The sequence below is a fragment of the Lonchura striata genome, chromosome 28 (genome assembly GCF_046129695.1).
Source record: "Lonchura striata isolate bLonStr1 chromosome 28, bLonStr1.mat, whole genome shotgun sequence".
In the NCBI taxonomy this organism is placed as follows: domain Eukaryota; kingdom Metazoa; phylum Chordata; class Aves; order Passeriformes; family Estrildidae; genus Lonchura; species Lonchura striata.
This window is the reverse complement of record NC_134630.1, coordinates 7,738,302-7,753,257: the sequence shown is the minus strand read 5'-3', so window position 1 is coordinate 7,753,257 and position 14,956 is coordinate 7,738,302. Positions and strand designations below refer to the sequence as shown.

The following is a 14,956-nucleotide window of genomic DNA, read 5'->3' as shown; positions in this document are numbered from 1 at the left end:
AAATAAAATATCAAGCAAACAGCCGAGCACCCCAGAGCTGGATTTCACCCCTGAATAAACTTTTATAAAATGAAGACATTTTATTTAAAGATAAATAGATATTAAATTTTATAAGAATTTCAACAGCGACTCGTGTTCGCCACCGGGACGAGCCCGCGGGCCGCGGGCAGAGGGACCCGAGGGGCCGGGCGGGACCTCGCTCCGCGCGGCTTCACGGAGGGCGCCGCCGTGTTTGCACATTAACCAATCAGAGGCCGCGATTCACCGTTAGCCCCGCCTATCTCTGTGTATTGACCAATAGCATGCGTTATCGGGCCAGGGCGCTGAGGCCGGTGCGGGATTTCACCGTGGGTAGCCACGCCCACTCGGTGGGTTTGCCCAATGGCGTGCCGCGGTGGGCGGGGCTTGGCGGAGGGCAGCGATGGCGCTGAGCGGGGCCATGAGGGCAGCGCGGGGCAGGTGAGGGGACAGAGGGACAGAGGGACAGAGGGACAGGGAGGGACAGAGGGACAGGGAGGGACAGGGAGGGACAGAGGGACAGGGAGGGAGAGAGGGACAGAGAGGGGACAGAGGGACAGAGGGACAGGGAGGGGACAGAGGGACAGGGAGGGACAGGGAGGGGACAGAGGGACAGAGGGACAGGGAGGGACAGAGGGACAGGGAGGGGACAGAGGGACAGAGAGGGGACAGAGGGACAGGGAGGGACAGAGGGACAGGGAGGGGACAGAGGGACAGAGGGACAGGGAGGGACAGAGGGACAGGGAGGGGACACGGGGACAGCCCCGGGGTGGCGGTGCCATGGGGGGGTACGGGAATGGCTGAGCCGGGGGGTTTGGGGGTACCTGGGGAGGGAATCGATGGGGAGGGGTCTCACCTGGGTAGGGTCTCACCTGGGCAAGGTCCCACCTGGGCAGGGTCTCACCTGGGGAGGGTCTCACCTGGGGCGGGTCCCACCTGGGCAGGGTCTCACCTGGGGCGGGTCTCACCTGGGCAGGGTCTCACCTGGGCAGGATCCCACCTGGGCAGGGTCTCACCTGGGCAGGGTCTCACCTGGGGAGGGTCCCACCTGGGGAGGGTCTCACGTGGGGAGGGTCTCACCTGGGGAGGGTCCCACCTGGGCAGGGTCTCACCTGGGCAGGATCCCACCTGGGCAGGGTCTCACCTGGGCAGGGTCTCACCTGGGCAGGATCCCACCTGGGCAGGGTCTCACCTGGGGCGGGTTCCACCTGGGGAGGGTCTCACCTGGGGCGGGTCCCACCTGGGGAGGGTCTCACCTGGGGCGGGTCCCACCCGAGGCCAGGTTCCCTGCCCACGGGGGTCGCGCCCCCTCTGTGCCCACCGGGGGGGTCCCCATAACGACCCCAACCCCCTCCCCCAGGTGGGCGCGCACGCTGAGCTCGGCGGTGCCACCCGCGGGTGGCACAGGTGGCACGGCAGGTGGCACGGCAGGTGGCACGGGTGGCACGGGTGACACCATCTTCGCGCTGTCCTCGGCGCCGGGGCGCTGCGGCGTGGCCGTGATCCGGGCCAGCGGGCCGGGCAGCGCGGGGGTCCTGCGCAGCCTCACCGGGACCCCCGGGCCGCCCCCGCCCCGGGTCCTGGCCCTGCGCCGCATCCGCGACCCCCAGAGCGCCGAGACCCTGGACAGGGGCCTGGTGGTGTGGTTCCCAGGTGGGAAATGGGGCTGGGGGCGTGGGGAGCGGTTCCTGGGTGGGAAATGGGGCTGGGGGCGTGGGGAGCGGCTCCCGGGTGGGAAATGGGGCGTGGGGAGCGGTTCCCAGGTGGGAAATGGGGCTGGGGGCGTGGGGAGCAGTTCCCGGGTGGGAAATGGGGCTGGGGGCGTGGGGAGCGCTTCCCGGGTGGGAAATGGGGCGTGGGGAGCGGTTCCCAGGTGGGAAATGGGGCTGGGGGCGTGGGGAGCAGTTCCCCGGTGGGAAATGGGGCTGGGGGCGTGGGGAGCGGTTCCCGGGTGGGAAATGGGGCTGGGGGCGTGGGGAGCAGTTCCCCGGTGGGAAATGGGGCTGGGGGCGTGGGGAGCGGTTCCCGGGTGGAAATGGGGCTGGGGGCGTGGGGAGCGGCTCCCGGGTGGGAAATGGGGCTGGGGGTGCGGTTCCCAGGTGGGAAATGGGGCTGGGGGCGTGGGGAGCGGTTCCCGGGTGGAAATGGGGCTGGGGGCGTGGGGAGCGGTTCCCGGGTGGGAAATGGGGCTGGGGGCATGGTTCTCAGGTGGGACAGGGGATGGGGACACAGATTTGGGGGGCAGGAATTGGGGGTTGTGGGCAGGAATTCGTGTTTGGGGGCAGGGTTTGGGGACACGAGTTTGGGGATTGAGGACACGGTGCTGGGCTTGGGGACACGGGTTTGGGGTTGGGGGACAGCTGCTCCTGGGGCAGGGTCCCCCCAGGGGCCGTTTTGGGGTGTGGGGAGGGGGTGCCGGGGGTCTGGGGGTGCCCACCCGGCCCCCTGTGCCCGCAGGGCCCCACAGCTTCACCGGGGAGGATTGTGCCGAGCTGCACGTGCACGGGGGGCCCGCCGTGGTCAGCGGGGTGCTGCGGGCTCTGGGTGAGCCCCGATGCCCTCCTGATCCTGTTCCACCCTCCTGATCCTGTTCCATTGCTCCTGATCCTATTCCATCCCTCCTGATCCTATTCCATCCCTCCTGATCCTGTTCCATCCCTCCTGATCCTGTTCCATCCCTCCTGATCCTATTCCATCCCTCCTGATCCTGTTCCATTGCTCCTGATCCTATTCCATCCCTCCTGATCCTATTCCATCCCTCCTGATCCTGTTCCATCCCTCCTGATCCTATTCCATCCCTCCTGATCCTGTTCCATCCCTCCTGATCCTATTCCATCCCTCCTGATCCTGTTCCATTGCTCCTGATCCTATTCCATCCCTCCTGATCCTGTTCCATCCCTCCTGATCCTGTTCCATTGCTCCTGATCCTATTCCATCCCTCCTGATCGTATTCCATCCCTCCTGATCCTATTCCATCCCTCCTGATCCTATTCCATCCTTCCTGATCCTGTTCCATCCCTCCTGCCCCTGTTCCATCCCTCCTGATCCTGTTCCATCCCTCCTGATCCTATTCCATCCCTCCTGATCCTATTCCATCCCTCCTGATCCTGTTCCATCCCTCCTGATCCTATTCCATTGCTCCTGATCCTGTTCCATCCCTCCTGCCCCTGTTCCATCCCTCCTGATCCTATTCCATTGCTCCTGATCCTGTTCCATCCCTCCTGATCCTGTTCCATCCCTCCTGATCCTATTCCATCCCTCCTGATCCTATTCCATCCCTCCTGCCCCTGTTCCACCCTCCTGATCCTATTCCATCCCTCCTGATCCTGTTCCATCCCTCCTGATCCTATTCCATCCCTCCTGATCCTATTCCATCCCTCCTTCCCATATTCCATCCCTCCTGCCCCTGTTCCATCCCTCCTACCCCTGTTCCATCCCTCCTTTCCCATCCCATCCTGATCCTTTTCCTCTTCCCCTCGGGATGCCGGGTGCTCCTCCTCCGTCCCTCTTCCCCCTTGATTTTGGAATCCTGGGGGTTCTGAGGATCCTGAGGGATCCTCCCTTTCCCCCTTCCTTTGGGATGGGGTCCGGGCTGATCCTCCATCGCTTTCCCCTCCCTTTGGGATGGGGTCCGGGCTGATCCTCCATCGCTTTCCCCTCCCTTTGGGATGGGGTCCGGGCTGATCCTCCATCGCTTTCCCCTCCCTTTGGGATGGGGTCCGGGCTGATCCTCCATCCCTTTCCCCTTCCTTTGGGATGGGGTCCGGGCTGATCCTCCATCCCTTTCCCCCTTCCTTTGGGATTGGGTCCGGGGTGATCCTCCATCGCTTTCCCCTCCCTTTGGGATGGGGTCCGGGCTGATCCTCCATCCCTTTCCCCTCCCTTTGGGATGGGGTCCGGGCTGATCCTCCCTCCCTTTCCCCTCCCCGCCCATGCCCCTCTGGCCGCCGGCTCCCCAGGCCGCCTGCCGGGGCTGCGTCCGGCCGAGCCGGGCGAGTTCACCCGCCGGGCGTTCGCCCACGGCAAGCTGGACCTGACGGCGGCCGAGGGGCTGCGGGACCTGATCGGGGCCGAGACGGAGGCGCAGCGGCGCCAGGCGCTGCGGCAGATGGAGGGGGACCTGGGCCGGCTCTACCAGCGCTGGAGCCACGCCCTGACCCAGGTGGGGCTCGCCTGGGGCCACCGAGCTGCCTGGGTGGCCACCGAGCCCGCCCGGGGGCCACCGAGCCCGCCCGGGGGCCACCGAGCCCCCTGGGTGGCCACCGAGCCCCCTGGGTGGCCACCAGCTCAGGGTGACTCTCACCCCAACATCAGGCGCTCGCCCACCTGGAGGCCTACATCGACTTCAGCGAGGATGACAACGTGGAGGAAGAGGTTCTGGCCCGAGGTGAGCCCCGCTGTCCCCTCTGTCCCCTCTGTCCCCGCTGTCCCCACTGTCCCCTCTGTCCCCTCTGTCCCCGCTGTCCCCTCCTGTCCCTGCTGTCCCCTCTGTCCCTCCTGTCCCCGCTGTCCCTTCTGTCCCCTCCTGTCCCCTCTGTCCCCTCTGTCCCCTCTGTCCCCTCTGTCCCCGCTGTCCCCGCTGTCCCCTCTGTCCCCTCTGTCCCCTCCTGTCCCCTCTGTCCCCTCTGTCCCCGCTGTCCCCACTGTCCCCTCGGTCCCCTCCTGTCCCCGCTGTCCCCGCTGTCCCCGCTGTCCCCTCCTGTTCCCGCTGTCCCTGCTGTCCCCTGTGTCCCCTCTGTCCCCGCTGTCCCCTCTGTCCCCTCTGTCCCCTCTGTCCCCTCCTGTTCCCGCTGTCCCCTCTGTCCCTCTGTCCCCTCTGTCCCCGCTGTCCCCTCTGTCCCTGTGCCACGGCTGTGTCCCCACGCTGTGACACGGGGAATGGGGACATCCAGGGGGGCTTGTCCCATCCGCCTGCTCCAAGTCCTTGTTTGTCCCCCTGAGAGGGACAGGGGATCTCTCCCGGTGTTTTATCCCAGATTTGGGGATCAGGCCCTGGGGTCTGTTCCGGTGTTTTATTCCAAATTTAGGGATCAGGAGACCAGGTCTATTCCAGTGTTTTATTCCAGATTTGGGGATCAGAACCTGGGGTCGCTCCTGGTGTTCTATCCCAAATTTATGGGTCAGGACCTGAGGTATCTCTCAGTGTTTTATCCCAGCCCTGGGGTCTCTCAGTGTTTGATCCCCGATTTGGGGCTCGGGCCCGGGTCTCTCAGTGTTTTATCCCAGCCCTGGGGTCTCTCAGTGTTTGATCCCCGATCCGGGGCTCGGGCCCGGGTCTCCCGGTGTTTGATCCCCGATTCCGGGCTCAGGCCCTGGTCTCTCAGTGTTTTATCCCCGATTTGGGGCTCGGGCCCGGGTCTCCCGGTGTTTGATCCCCGATCCGGGGCTCAGGCCCGGGTCTCTCAGTGTTTTATCCCCGATTTGGGGCTCGGGCCCGGGTCTCCTGGTGTTTGATCCCCGATCCGGGGCTCAGGCCCGGGTCTCCCGGTGTTTGATCCCTGATCTGGGGTCTCCCGGTGTTTGATCCCCGATCCGGGGCTCGGGCCCGGGTCTCCCGGTGTTTGATCCCCGATCCGGGGCTCGGGCCCGGGTCTCCCGGTGTTTTATCCCGCGCTGAGCGCCGTGTCCCCGCAGTGGCGGGCACCGTGCGGGCGCTGCTGCAGGAGCTCCGGGGCCACCTGCGGGACGGGCGCCGGGGGGAGCTGCTGCGGGGGGGGGTCCGGGCGGTCATCGCCGGCCCCCCCAACGTGGGCAAGAGCAGCCTGCTCAACCTGCTCTGTGAGTGGCCGTGGGCACGGGAGGGCACGGCGGCGCTCCCGGGATTCCAGAGGGTGGGGTTCCGCTGTCTGCGCGTGGAGGGGCTGGGATAATTCCCAAAATTCCAGAGGGAACCATTCCCAGTGTCCCCAAGGCCATCGTGTTGCCCGTGGGTGTGGAGGGCACGAGATAATTCCCAAAATTCCAGAGGGAACTGTTCCCAGCGTCCTCAGGTCACGCACAGCAGGGACTGGGCGTGGAGGGCTCAAAATTCCCAAAATCCCACAGGGACCATTCCCTGCTGTCCCCAAATCATGGAGGGGTTGGGATAATTCCCAAATTCCCACAGGACCATTCCTGATGGCCCCAAGTCACCAATGGACACGGAGGGTTGGGATAATCCCCGAATTTCCTCTGTCCCCACATCCCCCACGGGCATGGAGGGTTGGGATAATTCCCAAATTCCCACTGTGCCCACATCCCCCACGGGCACGGAGGGTTGGGATAATCCCCGAATTTCCTCTGGGCACGAAGGGTTGGGATAATCCCCTAATTTCCTCTGGGCATGGAGGGTTGGGATAATCCCCGAAATTCCTCTGTCCCCACATCCCCCACAGGCACGGAGGGTTGGGATAATCCCCGAATTTCCTCTGGGCATGGAGGGTTGGGATAATCCCCGAATTCCCTCTGTGTCCACATCCCCCACGGGCACGGAGGGTTGGGATAATCCCCGAATTTCCTCTGGGCACGGAGGGTTGGGATAATCCCCAAATTTCCTCTGGGCACGGAGGGTTGGGATAATCCCCGAAATTCCTCTGGGCACGGAGGGTTGGGATAATCCCCAAATTTCCTCTGGGCACGGAGGGTTGGGATAATCCCCGAAAGTCTTCTGTGCCCACATCCCCCACGGGCACGGAGGGTTGGGATAATCCCCGAAATTCCTCTGTCCCCACATCCCCCATGGGCATGGAGGGTTGGGATAATCCCCGAATTCCCTCTGTGCCCACATCCCCCGCGGGCATGGACGACCCGGGACAATTCCCGAATTCCCGGCGTGCCCAGGCCGGCGCCCGGCCGCCATCGTGTCGCCCTCGGCGGGCACCACGCGGGACGTGCTGGAGGTGGCCCTGGACATCGGGGGGTACCCGCTGCTGCTCAGCGACACCGCGGGGCTGCGCCGCGCCGCCGACCCCGTGGAGCGCGAGGGCGTGCGCCGGGCCCGCCAGCGGTCAGCGGGGGTTTGGGGGGGTTTTGGGATGGTTTGGAGGGTTTTGGGGTGTCACGGGGTGTTTTGGGGGTTTTGCAGTGTTTTGTGGGGTTCTGGGCTGTTTTGTGGGGGGTCGTAGGGTGTTTGTGGGGTTTTGCAGTGTTTTGGGGTGTTTTGGGGAGTTTCGGGGAGTTTCGGGGAGTTTTGGGGTGTTTCAGGGAGTTTCAGGGTGTTTTGGGATGTTTCAGGGAGTTTCAGGGAGTTTTGGGGTGTTTCAGGGAGTTTCAGGGTGTTTTGGGGAGTTTCGGGGAGTTTCACCCTGTTTCGGGGAGTTTCAGGGAGTTTCAGGGTGTTTTGGGATGTTTCGGGGTGTTTCGGGGAGTTTCGGGGAGTTTTGGGGTGTTTCGCGGAGTTTCAGGGTGTTTCAGGGTGTTTTGGGGAGTTTCGGGGAGTTTCAGGGTGTTTTGGGGTGTTTCAGGGTGTTTCGGGGAGTTTCAGGGTGTTTTGGGATGTTTCGGGGTGTTTTGGGGTGTTTAGGGGTGTTTCGGGGATTTTCGGGATGTTTCAGGATGTTTCGGGGAGTTTCGGGGATTTTCGGGATGTTTCAGGATGTTTTGGGGAGTTTCAGGGAGTTTCGGGGTGTTTTGGGGTGTTTTGGGGTGTTTCGGGCAGTTTCGGGGTGCCCCCAGAGCTGAGTCGTGATGCTGACACAGCCGTGTGTGTCCCCAGGCTGTGCCAGGCCGATCTGGTGCTGGCAGTGCTGGATGCCACCTCGGTGTCGCCCACGCCGGCGGCTCTGGGGGCGGCGCTGGCGGCGCTGGAGCCGCCCCCGGGCACCCCCTGCGTGCTGGTGCTCAACAAGGCCGACCTGCTGGGGGGGCCCCGGGGGTCCCCGAGTGCCACCCCTGCCCCGGGACCCCCTGACGCCCTCTCCCCGAGTGCCACCCCTGCCCAGGGACCCCCTGACACCCTCTCCCCGAGTGCCACCGGTGCCCAGGGACCCCCTGACACCCTCTCCCCGAGTGCCACCGGTGCCCAGGGACCCCCTGACGCCCTCTCCCCGAGTGCCACCGGTGCCCAGGGACCCCCTGACACCCTCTCCCCGAGTGCCACCGGTGCCCAGGGACCCCCTGACGCCCTCTCCCCGAGTGCCACTCCTGCCCCGGGACCCCCTGACGCCCTCTCCCCGAGTGCCACCCCTGCCCCGGGACCCCCTGACGCCCTCTCCCCGAGTGCCACCGGTACCCCGGGACCCCCTGACACCCTCTCCCCGAGTGCCACCGGTACCCCGGGACCCCCGGTCACCCTCCTGTCCTGCAAGACGGGCGAGGGGCTGGAGGCGCTGCTGGAGCTGCTGACCCAACAGCTGGCACAGCTGTGAGTCCGGGGGGATCCCCGACCCTCGTCCTGGTTTTTGGGGTGCCTGATCCGGTTTTGCCATGGCTGATCCCCTTTTCTGTTCCCAATCCCCTTTTCTGTTCCCAATCCCCTTTTCTGTTCCCAATCCTCTTTTCTGTTCCCAATCCCTCTTTCTGTTCCCAATCCCCTTTTCTGTTCCCAATCCCTCTTTCTGTTCCCAATCCCCTTTTCTGTTCCCAATCCCCTTTTCTGTTCCCAATCCCCTTTTCTGTTCCTGATCCCCTTTCCATGTCTGATCCCCTTTCCCATTCCTGTTCCCACTCCCATTCCCATTTCCCTGTTCCCATTCCCATTTCCCTGTTCCCATTCCCTTTCCCATTCCCATTCCCGTTCCCATTCCTGTTCCCACTCCCATTCCCATTTCCCTGTTCCCATTCCCATTCCCGTTCCCAATCCCATTCCCGTTCCCATTCCCATTCCCACTCCCATTCCCATTTCCCTGTTCCCGTTCCCACTCCCGTTCCCGTTCCCACTCCCATTCCCATTCCCACTCCCATTCCCATTTCCCTGTTCCCACTCCCATTCCCATTCCCACTCCCCGTTCCCACTCCCATTCCCATTCCCACTCCCGTTCCCATTCCCACTCCCATTCCCATTCCCACTCCCATTCCCATTTCCCTGTTCCCATTCCCATTCCCACTCCCGTTCCCATTCCCACTCCCGTTCCCATTCCCATTCCCATTCCCGTTCCCAATCCCATTCCCACTCCCATTCCCATTCCCATTCCCATTCCCGTTCCCACTCCCGTTCCCATTCCCATTCCCATTCCCGTTCCCATTCCCATTTCCCATTCCCATTCCCACTCCCATTACCCATTCCCATTCCCACTCCCATTACCCACTCCCGTTCCCACACCCATTCCCATTCCCATTCCCATTCCCCTTCCCACTCCCCGTTCCCACTCCCATTCCCATTCCCATTCCCACTCCCACTCCCATTCCCATTCCCGTTCCCGTTCCCACTCCCATTCCCACTCCCACTCCCATTCCCACTCCCATTTCCCATTCCCCGCTCCCGCTCCCGCTCCCGCGCAGGTGCGGGGACCCTCTCTCGGGCTGGCCCAGCCTGACACGCAGCCGGCACAGCCGCCACCTCGGGGCGTGCGCGGCGGCCCTGGCGCGCTTCGGCGCCGGCGGGGACCTGGCGCTGGCGGCCGAGCAGCTGCGGCTGGCGCGGCGGGAGCTGGGCAGGATCACCGGGCACGTGGGCGCCCAGGAGGTCCTGGATATCATTTTCAGGGACTTTTGCGTCGGGAAGTGACGCCGGCGCTCCGCGGGCCGGGCCGCGGCGTCACCGCGATTAAACCGTGGTGCCTTTGGTGGCTTTGGTGTCGTCCCCTCGCTGGTGGCCGTGTTTGGCAGCGTGTCCCGGCCCCAAATGCGGGAGAGGAACCCTGGGGAAAGTCCCAGTTCCCAGCCAGGGGGACAAACAAGGAGCCGGAAGGGAAAAGGCACCCCGGACGTCCCCGCTTCGGGGTGTCCCCATCCCCTGGGTGACGGGCACATCCCTGCGCCCCGACCCCAGGGACTCAGCGTGAGGGGTTGGAACTTCCAGCTTCAATCCGCGGAATTCCCCCAAGCCGTGGCAGATGTGGGATCCTGCTGGCGCTCTGCCACCCCAAAAATGGTGGCATCTCTTGGGGACACCCCACCACCGTGTGCCGCCCGGCCTGTGCCACCCCCCGGGCGGCGCTCCCGGGCTGGGGAAGCACCTGGAGCTCCGAGATTATCCACGGAGGAATTCCAGGAAATCCTCTGGCAGCGCCTGAGCTTCGGGGACAGCGAGAGTTTGCCACGCTTGTCACCTTTGTCACCACGGTGCCACCCTGGGGGTGGGCAGGAGGTGTGGGGGTGGCATCGCCATCCTTGGCGGGGTGGCAGGAGGTGGCAGCGCCCTTCTCCCGGCACTGGGGGACACCTGGGGTGGCCCAGGGGACAAGGGACACTCCAGGAGGCCTCGGTGGCGCCTGGCGTGCGGGCAGGGGCGGCGCGGCAGGAAAAGGATTTTCCACAGGAAACGCAGCCGTAAATCCCGGGAATAAATCCTGGGAATCCATCCCTGCCCCGCTCCGGGGGGGCCGGGGGCACAAGGACAGCGCGGTCCTCGTCCTTCCCTGGGGACGAGGACACCCTGTCCCTCATCCTTTAGGGACAAGGACATCTCTGTCCTCTGTCCTTGGGCACGTCCCACCCCTCTGTGCAGAGCCGGGATGGAATTCCCGCTCCCCGTCCCGATTTTTCCATGGATTTCCATCCACATGAGCGGCAAGTTGTCCCCACGTTTGGGCCAGGGGACAAGGACAGCGCTGTCCCTCGTCCTCAGGCATGGCCCAGCCCTTTGTGTGGAATTCCCACTCCCAAAATTCCCGATTTTTCCATGGATTTCCATCCACACGAGCGGCGAGTTGTCCCCAGATTCGGGGCCGGCTGTTGTCCCGCTCCAGCCGAAAGGCGGGGATACATCGAGGGGACACGCGGGGCTGGGGACACGGGGACACGGGGACACGGGGACACGGGGAGCGTGGCCCTGGGCCGGGGTTGCCATCCGTGCTGCGGGAAGCACCTCCTGGGCGGCTCTCCTGCTTTTCCTGGGCTTTTCCAGCCTTATCCGCTGTGGGAAAACGGGATCAGGTCGGGGGCGCGTCCCTCAGGTGGCCCGGGGAGGGTGGCCCGGTGTCACCTGTGTCCCCTCACCTGGCGTTCTTCAGGGTGGTCATGTGCTGCTCCACCAGCTGCAGCATCCGCTGGAGCTCCGCCGGGTTCTGCATCTCTGCTGGGATCGGGGTGGGAATGTGGGATCGGGATGGGATCCGTGGGATTGGGATGGGATCCGTGGGACGGGATGGGATCCATGGGACAGGATGGGATCCGTGGGACGGGATGGGATCCGTGGGACAGGATGGGATCCGTGGGACGGGATGGGATCCGTGAGACGGGATGGGATCCGTGGGACAGGATGGGATCCGTGGGACGGGATGGACGCCCAGGGGGACGCGGTGGCCCCCGGCGTGTCCCCAGTCCCACCGGCACTCACCCATGGTGCCCAGGGTGGCCAGGCTCCTCAGGAGCTCCATGTTGGTGCCCATGCTGAGGAAAGAGCCCGAGTGGCCGGCGCTGCCCAGCGCCCGCGAGCCCGGCAGGTCCTGCTGGGACATCTGGGGGGACAGCGGGTGCTCAGAGGTGGCACCGCTCAGAGGTGGCACCAACCCCAGCAGGAAATTCCCACACAAACAAAATCCAGATGTCTGGAAGGAGAACCCTGGTGCAGAGGTGGCCGTGCCCGTGTCCCCATGGGAGTCCCCATATTCCCAGTGCCCCTAAGTCCCAATCCCCATGTCCCCATGTCCCTTGTGCCATGGTGTCCCCTAAGTCCCAATCCCCACGTCCCCATGTCCCTTGTGCCATGGTGTCCCCATGTCCCACATCCCCATGTCCCCATGTCCCACGTCCCCATGTCCCTTGTCCCCATGGTGTCCCTATGTCCCGTGTCCCCATGTCCCCATGTCCCTTGTCCCATGGTGTCCCTATGTCCCGTGTCCCCGTGTCCCCATGTCCCCATGTCCCTTGTCCCATGGTGTCCCCATGTCCCGTGTCCCCATGTCCCCATGTCCCTTGTGCCATGGTGTCCCCAAAGTCCCAATCCCCACGTCCCCATGTCCCCATGCCCCCAGTGTCCCTTGTCCCATGGTGTCCCCAGTGCCCCAATGTCCCATACCCCATGTCCCCATGTTTGTTGTGCCATGGTGTCCCCATGTCCCGTGTCCCCATTTCCCATGTCCCTTGTCCCATGGTGTCCCCAGTGCCCCAATGTCCCAATCCCCATGTCCCCATGTCCCTTGTGCCATGGTGTCCCCATGTCCCGTGTCCCCATGTCCCCATGTCCCACGTCCCCATGCCCCCAGTGTCCCTTGTCCCATGGTGTCCCCACTGTCCCAAAGTCCCAATCCCCACGTCCCCATGTCCCCATGTCCCACGTCCCCATGTCCCCATGTCCCTTGTCCCATGGTGTCCCCAAAGTCCCAATCCCCACGTCCCCATGTCCCCATGTCCCACGTCCCCATGTCCCCATGTCCCTTGTCCCATGGTGTCCCCAAAGTCCCAATCCCCACGTCCCCATGTCCCCTGTGCCACATCCCTGCGTCCCACCTTGGTTCCCATGCAGATCCCGAGCTGCTCCCTCAGCGACTCCGCCAGCGCCGCCGCCGCCTTCCTCTTGTCCTCCATCTCCTTCAGCGCCTTGTCCTTCTCGGCCTGCAGCCTCTTGCTCTCCTCCTCGCCGTCCTTGTGGCGCTGCTGCAGGCCCTGCAGGCTCCTGCGCAGCTCCTGCAGGTCGCGGGAGCAGTTGAGGCGGCACTGCTGCACGCTCAGCTCGCAGCTGCTCCTCCAGACGAACTGCGAGTCGCGCTCCTGCTGCCGCCGCAGCAGCCCCTCCACGCGCTCGCGGATCTGCCGCAGCTCGGCCTCGGCGTCGCCGCAGCGCAGCTGCTTCACCAGCTCCGCGACGCGCGGCAGCTTCTCGCCCAGGTCGCTCTGCAGCGAGCCGCAGCGGTGCCGCTGCACCTCCAGCTCCATCCTGCTCAGCTCGTCGCGCGTCCTGGCGCTCTGCAGCTCCTCCTGGCACCTGTCCCTCTCCTGGGTGGCTTTGGCCAGCTGGGCCTGGCTCTGCCGCCCGCCGTCCTCCAGGGTTTTCTTGGACGAGCTGGCCTGGTCCAGCTGCCGCTGCAGCTGCAGCTTCTCGGCTTGGGGGGAGTTGGGGGTCAGGGCTTGGGTCTGGGGGATTTGGGATCTGGGGCTTTGGGGGTCCCCCAGGTGCCACCGCGTGGCTTGGGGTGACGCCTGTGCCTGGTGCAGGTCACCTGGGGGTGCCCAGGAGGGTGGGCAGGGAGAGTTGGGGGTGCCCAGGGGGTGCTGGGGGTCCCCAGGGGTTTTTGGGGCTGGGGGGGGGGGGTCTCTTACCGTTGCAGGTGGTGTTGATGAGGGTGGTGGTCACCTTGCACTCGACCAGCTTCACCTGCTGGAACAGGAGCTCCTGCAGCTGCGCGGGAGGAAGAGGAGGAGGAGGATGAGGAGGGGGAGAGGGGTCAGAACACCCCAGAAACATCCCCAGCACCACCCCGGTCCCCAAAGGTGACTGAGAGAGCCTGGGGGATGAAGAGGAGGAGGAGGAAGGGGGTCAGAACACCCCCAAAGGACCCCCTGGCACCAATTGAGGAGCACTGGGGAAGCTCCAAGGGCTGGGGAGGAGGAGGAGGAGGAGGAGGAGGAAGAGGAGAGGGGTCAGAACACCCCAAAAACATCCCCAGCACCACCCCGGTCCCCAAAGGTGACAGAGAGAACCCGGGGGATGAGGAGGAGGAAGAGGAGGAGGAGGAAGAGGAGAGGGGTCAGAACACCCCAAAAACATCCCCAGCACCACCCCGGTCCCCAAAGGTGACTGAGAGAACCCGGGGGATGAGGAGGATGAAGAGGAGGAGGAAGGGGGTCAGAACACCCCCAAAGGACCCCCTGGCACCAATTGAGGAGCACTGGGGAAGCTCCAAGGGCTGGGGAGGAGGAGGAGGAGGAGGGAGAGAGGGGTCAGAACACCCCAAAAACATCCCCAGCACCACCCTGGTCCCCAAAGGTGACAGAGAGAACCCGGGGGACGAGGAGGAGGAAGAGGAGGAGGAGGAAGAGGAGAGGGGTCAGAAGATCCCGAAAGGAGCCGCGGGGCCCTGGGAGCGCTGCAGGGAGGAGGAGGAGGAAGGGGAGAGGGGTCAGAAGATCCCGAAAGGAGCCGCGGGGCCCTGGGAGCGCTGCAGGGAGGACGAGGAGGAAGAAGAGGAGCCCAGGACCGGAGCCGCCTCGGCCGAAGCCCGCGGCCTCGCTCGCTCGCCTGCGGGATGCCGCGGGCCGCCTGGCTGCTGTTGCACCTCTCCAGCTCCCTGTGCGCCTTCAGCGCCAGCCCCTGCAGCCTGTCCTTGTCCCTCCGCGTGGCGTTCAGCGCCCGGCTCAGGTTGGCGTTGCTGGCGTCCAGGGCGACCACGCGGCGGTAGTGGCTCTGCAGCCGCTCCTCCAGCAGCCTCAGGTGCGAGTCGGTGCCCGCCTGGGCGTTGCCGTACACCAGGAAGAGCACGAGCCCCAGGATGATCAGGAACTGGATCAGCGACGTGAACAGGAAGATGTACTTGAGGTAAAAGCCGCAGTCGCGCTTGGGCATCGCCCGCTTGGGCTCCAGCCCGAATTTGGCCATGGCGAAGCTGCTTTTCTCCATCGCGCCCCCGCTCTGGCCGCCGCAGCCCGCCGGGACCCCGCTTTTCAGGGGCCGCGCCGGGGCGGGGCTGCTCCCGACGCCGTGTTTATATCCCAGGATTTAATATTTCCTCCTGCCGGGCTCCTTCCTGCCCTGCCGGATGCTCCCGGCGACCCGCCGGGTTATCAGGGCGCAGCTTCTGCTGGGGTTGTTGTTCCTCAAGTGCGAAAGCAGAAAAGAAAAAAGAGAGATTTCAATCCTTCCATCCCGTTCCGGCGCGCCTCTGGAGCTGTTTGGAGCTGTCTCGCCCCGAAATTCCCGCTC

General features: G+C 64.7%; 2 protein-coding genes across 3 annotated transcripts; one reads left to right on the top strand and one right to left on the bottom strand.

Moving 5' to 3' along the window:
- Positions 1–439: 439 nt before the first annotated feature.
- Positions 440–9,722, top strand: GTPBP3 (GTP binding protein 3, mitochondrial). Its single transcript, XM_077788762.1, has 10 exons — positions 440–459; positions 1,379–1,671; positions 2,476–2,562; positions 3,978–4,180; positions 4,333–4,405; positions 5,653–5,796; positions 6,838–7,003; positions 7,712–7,893; positions 8,260–8,359; positions 9,487–9,722. The coding sequence occupies exons 1-10, from the start codon at positions 440–442 to the stop codon at positions 9,659–9,661; spliced, it is 1,443 nt and encodes a 480-aa protein (XP_077644888.1). The 3' UTR covers positions 9,662–9,722.
- A 1,078-nt stretch (positions 9,723–10,800) lies between these two features.
- Positions 10,801–14,707, bottom strand: PLVAP (plasmalemma vesicle associated protein). Of its 2 annotated transcripts, none has more exons than XM_077788760.1 (6): positions 14,276–14,707; positions 13,357–13,435; positions 12,547–13,139; positions 11,435–11,555; positions 11,095–11,173; positions 10,801–11,011 (listed from the first exon to the last, which is right to left on the bottom strand). In XM_077788760.1, exons 1-6 carry the CDS (start codon positions 14,651–14,653, stop codon positions 11,005–11,007), a joined length of 1,257 nt encoding a protein of 418 aa, XP_077644886.1. In that variant the 5' UTR covers positions 14,654–14,707; the 3' UTR covers positions 10,801–11,004. The 2 variants fall into 2 exon arrangements, with proteins under 2 accessions (XP_077644886.1, XP_031363008.1); XM_031507148.2 differs by having other exon boundaries at positions 11,095–11,170.
- Between the last annotated feature and the right edge of the window lie 249 nt (positions 14,708–14,956).

What these genes read in the sequence shown, in the direction of transcription:
- GTPBP3 (XM_077788762.1), top strand. Translation starts at nt 440, where the DNA reads ATGAGGGCAGCGCGGGGCAG. An exon ending in ATGAGGGCAGCGCGGGGCAG is followed by an intron (nt 460 to 1,378) that starts GTGAGGGGACAG and finishes CCCCTCCCCCAG; the next exon opens with GTGGGCGCGCACGCTGAGCT. An exon ending in GGAGCCACGCCCTGACCCAG is followed by an intron (nt 4,181 to 4,332) that starts GTGGGGCTCGCC and finishes CCCCAACATCAG; the next exon opens with GCGCTCGCCCACCTGGAGGC.
- PLVAP (XM_077788760.1), bottom strand. Translation starts at nt 14,653, where the DNA reads ATGGAGAAAAGCAGCTTCGCCATGGCCAAATTCGGGCTGGAGCCCAAG. An exon ending in CGGCCCGCGGCATCCCGCAG is followed by an intron (nt 13,436 to 14,275) that starts GCGAGCGAGCGA and finishes CCTCCCGCGCAG; the next exon opens with CTGCAGGAGCTCCTGTTCCA. An exon ending in GGCCACCCTGGGCACCATGG is followed by an intron (nt 11,174 to 11,434) that starts GTGAGTGCCGGT and finishes CCCCGATCCCAG; the next exon opens with CAGAGATGCAGAACCCGGCG.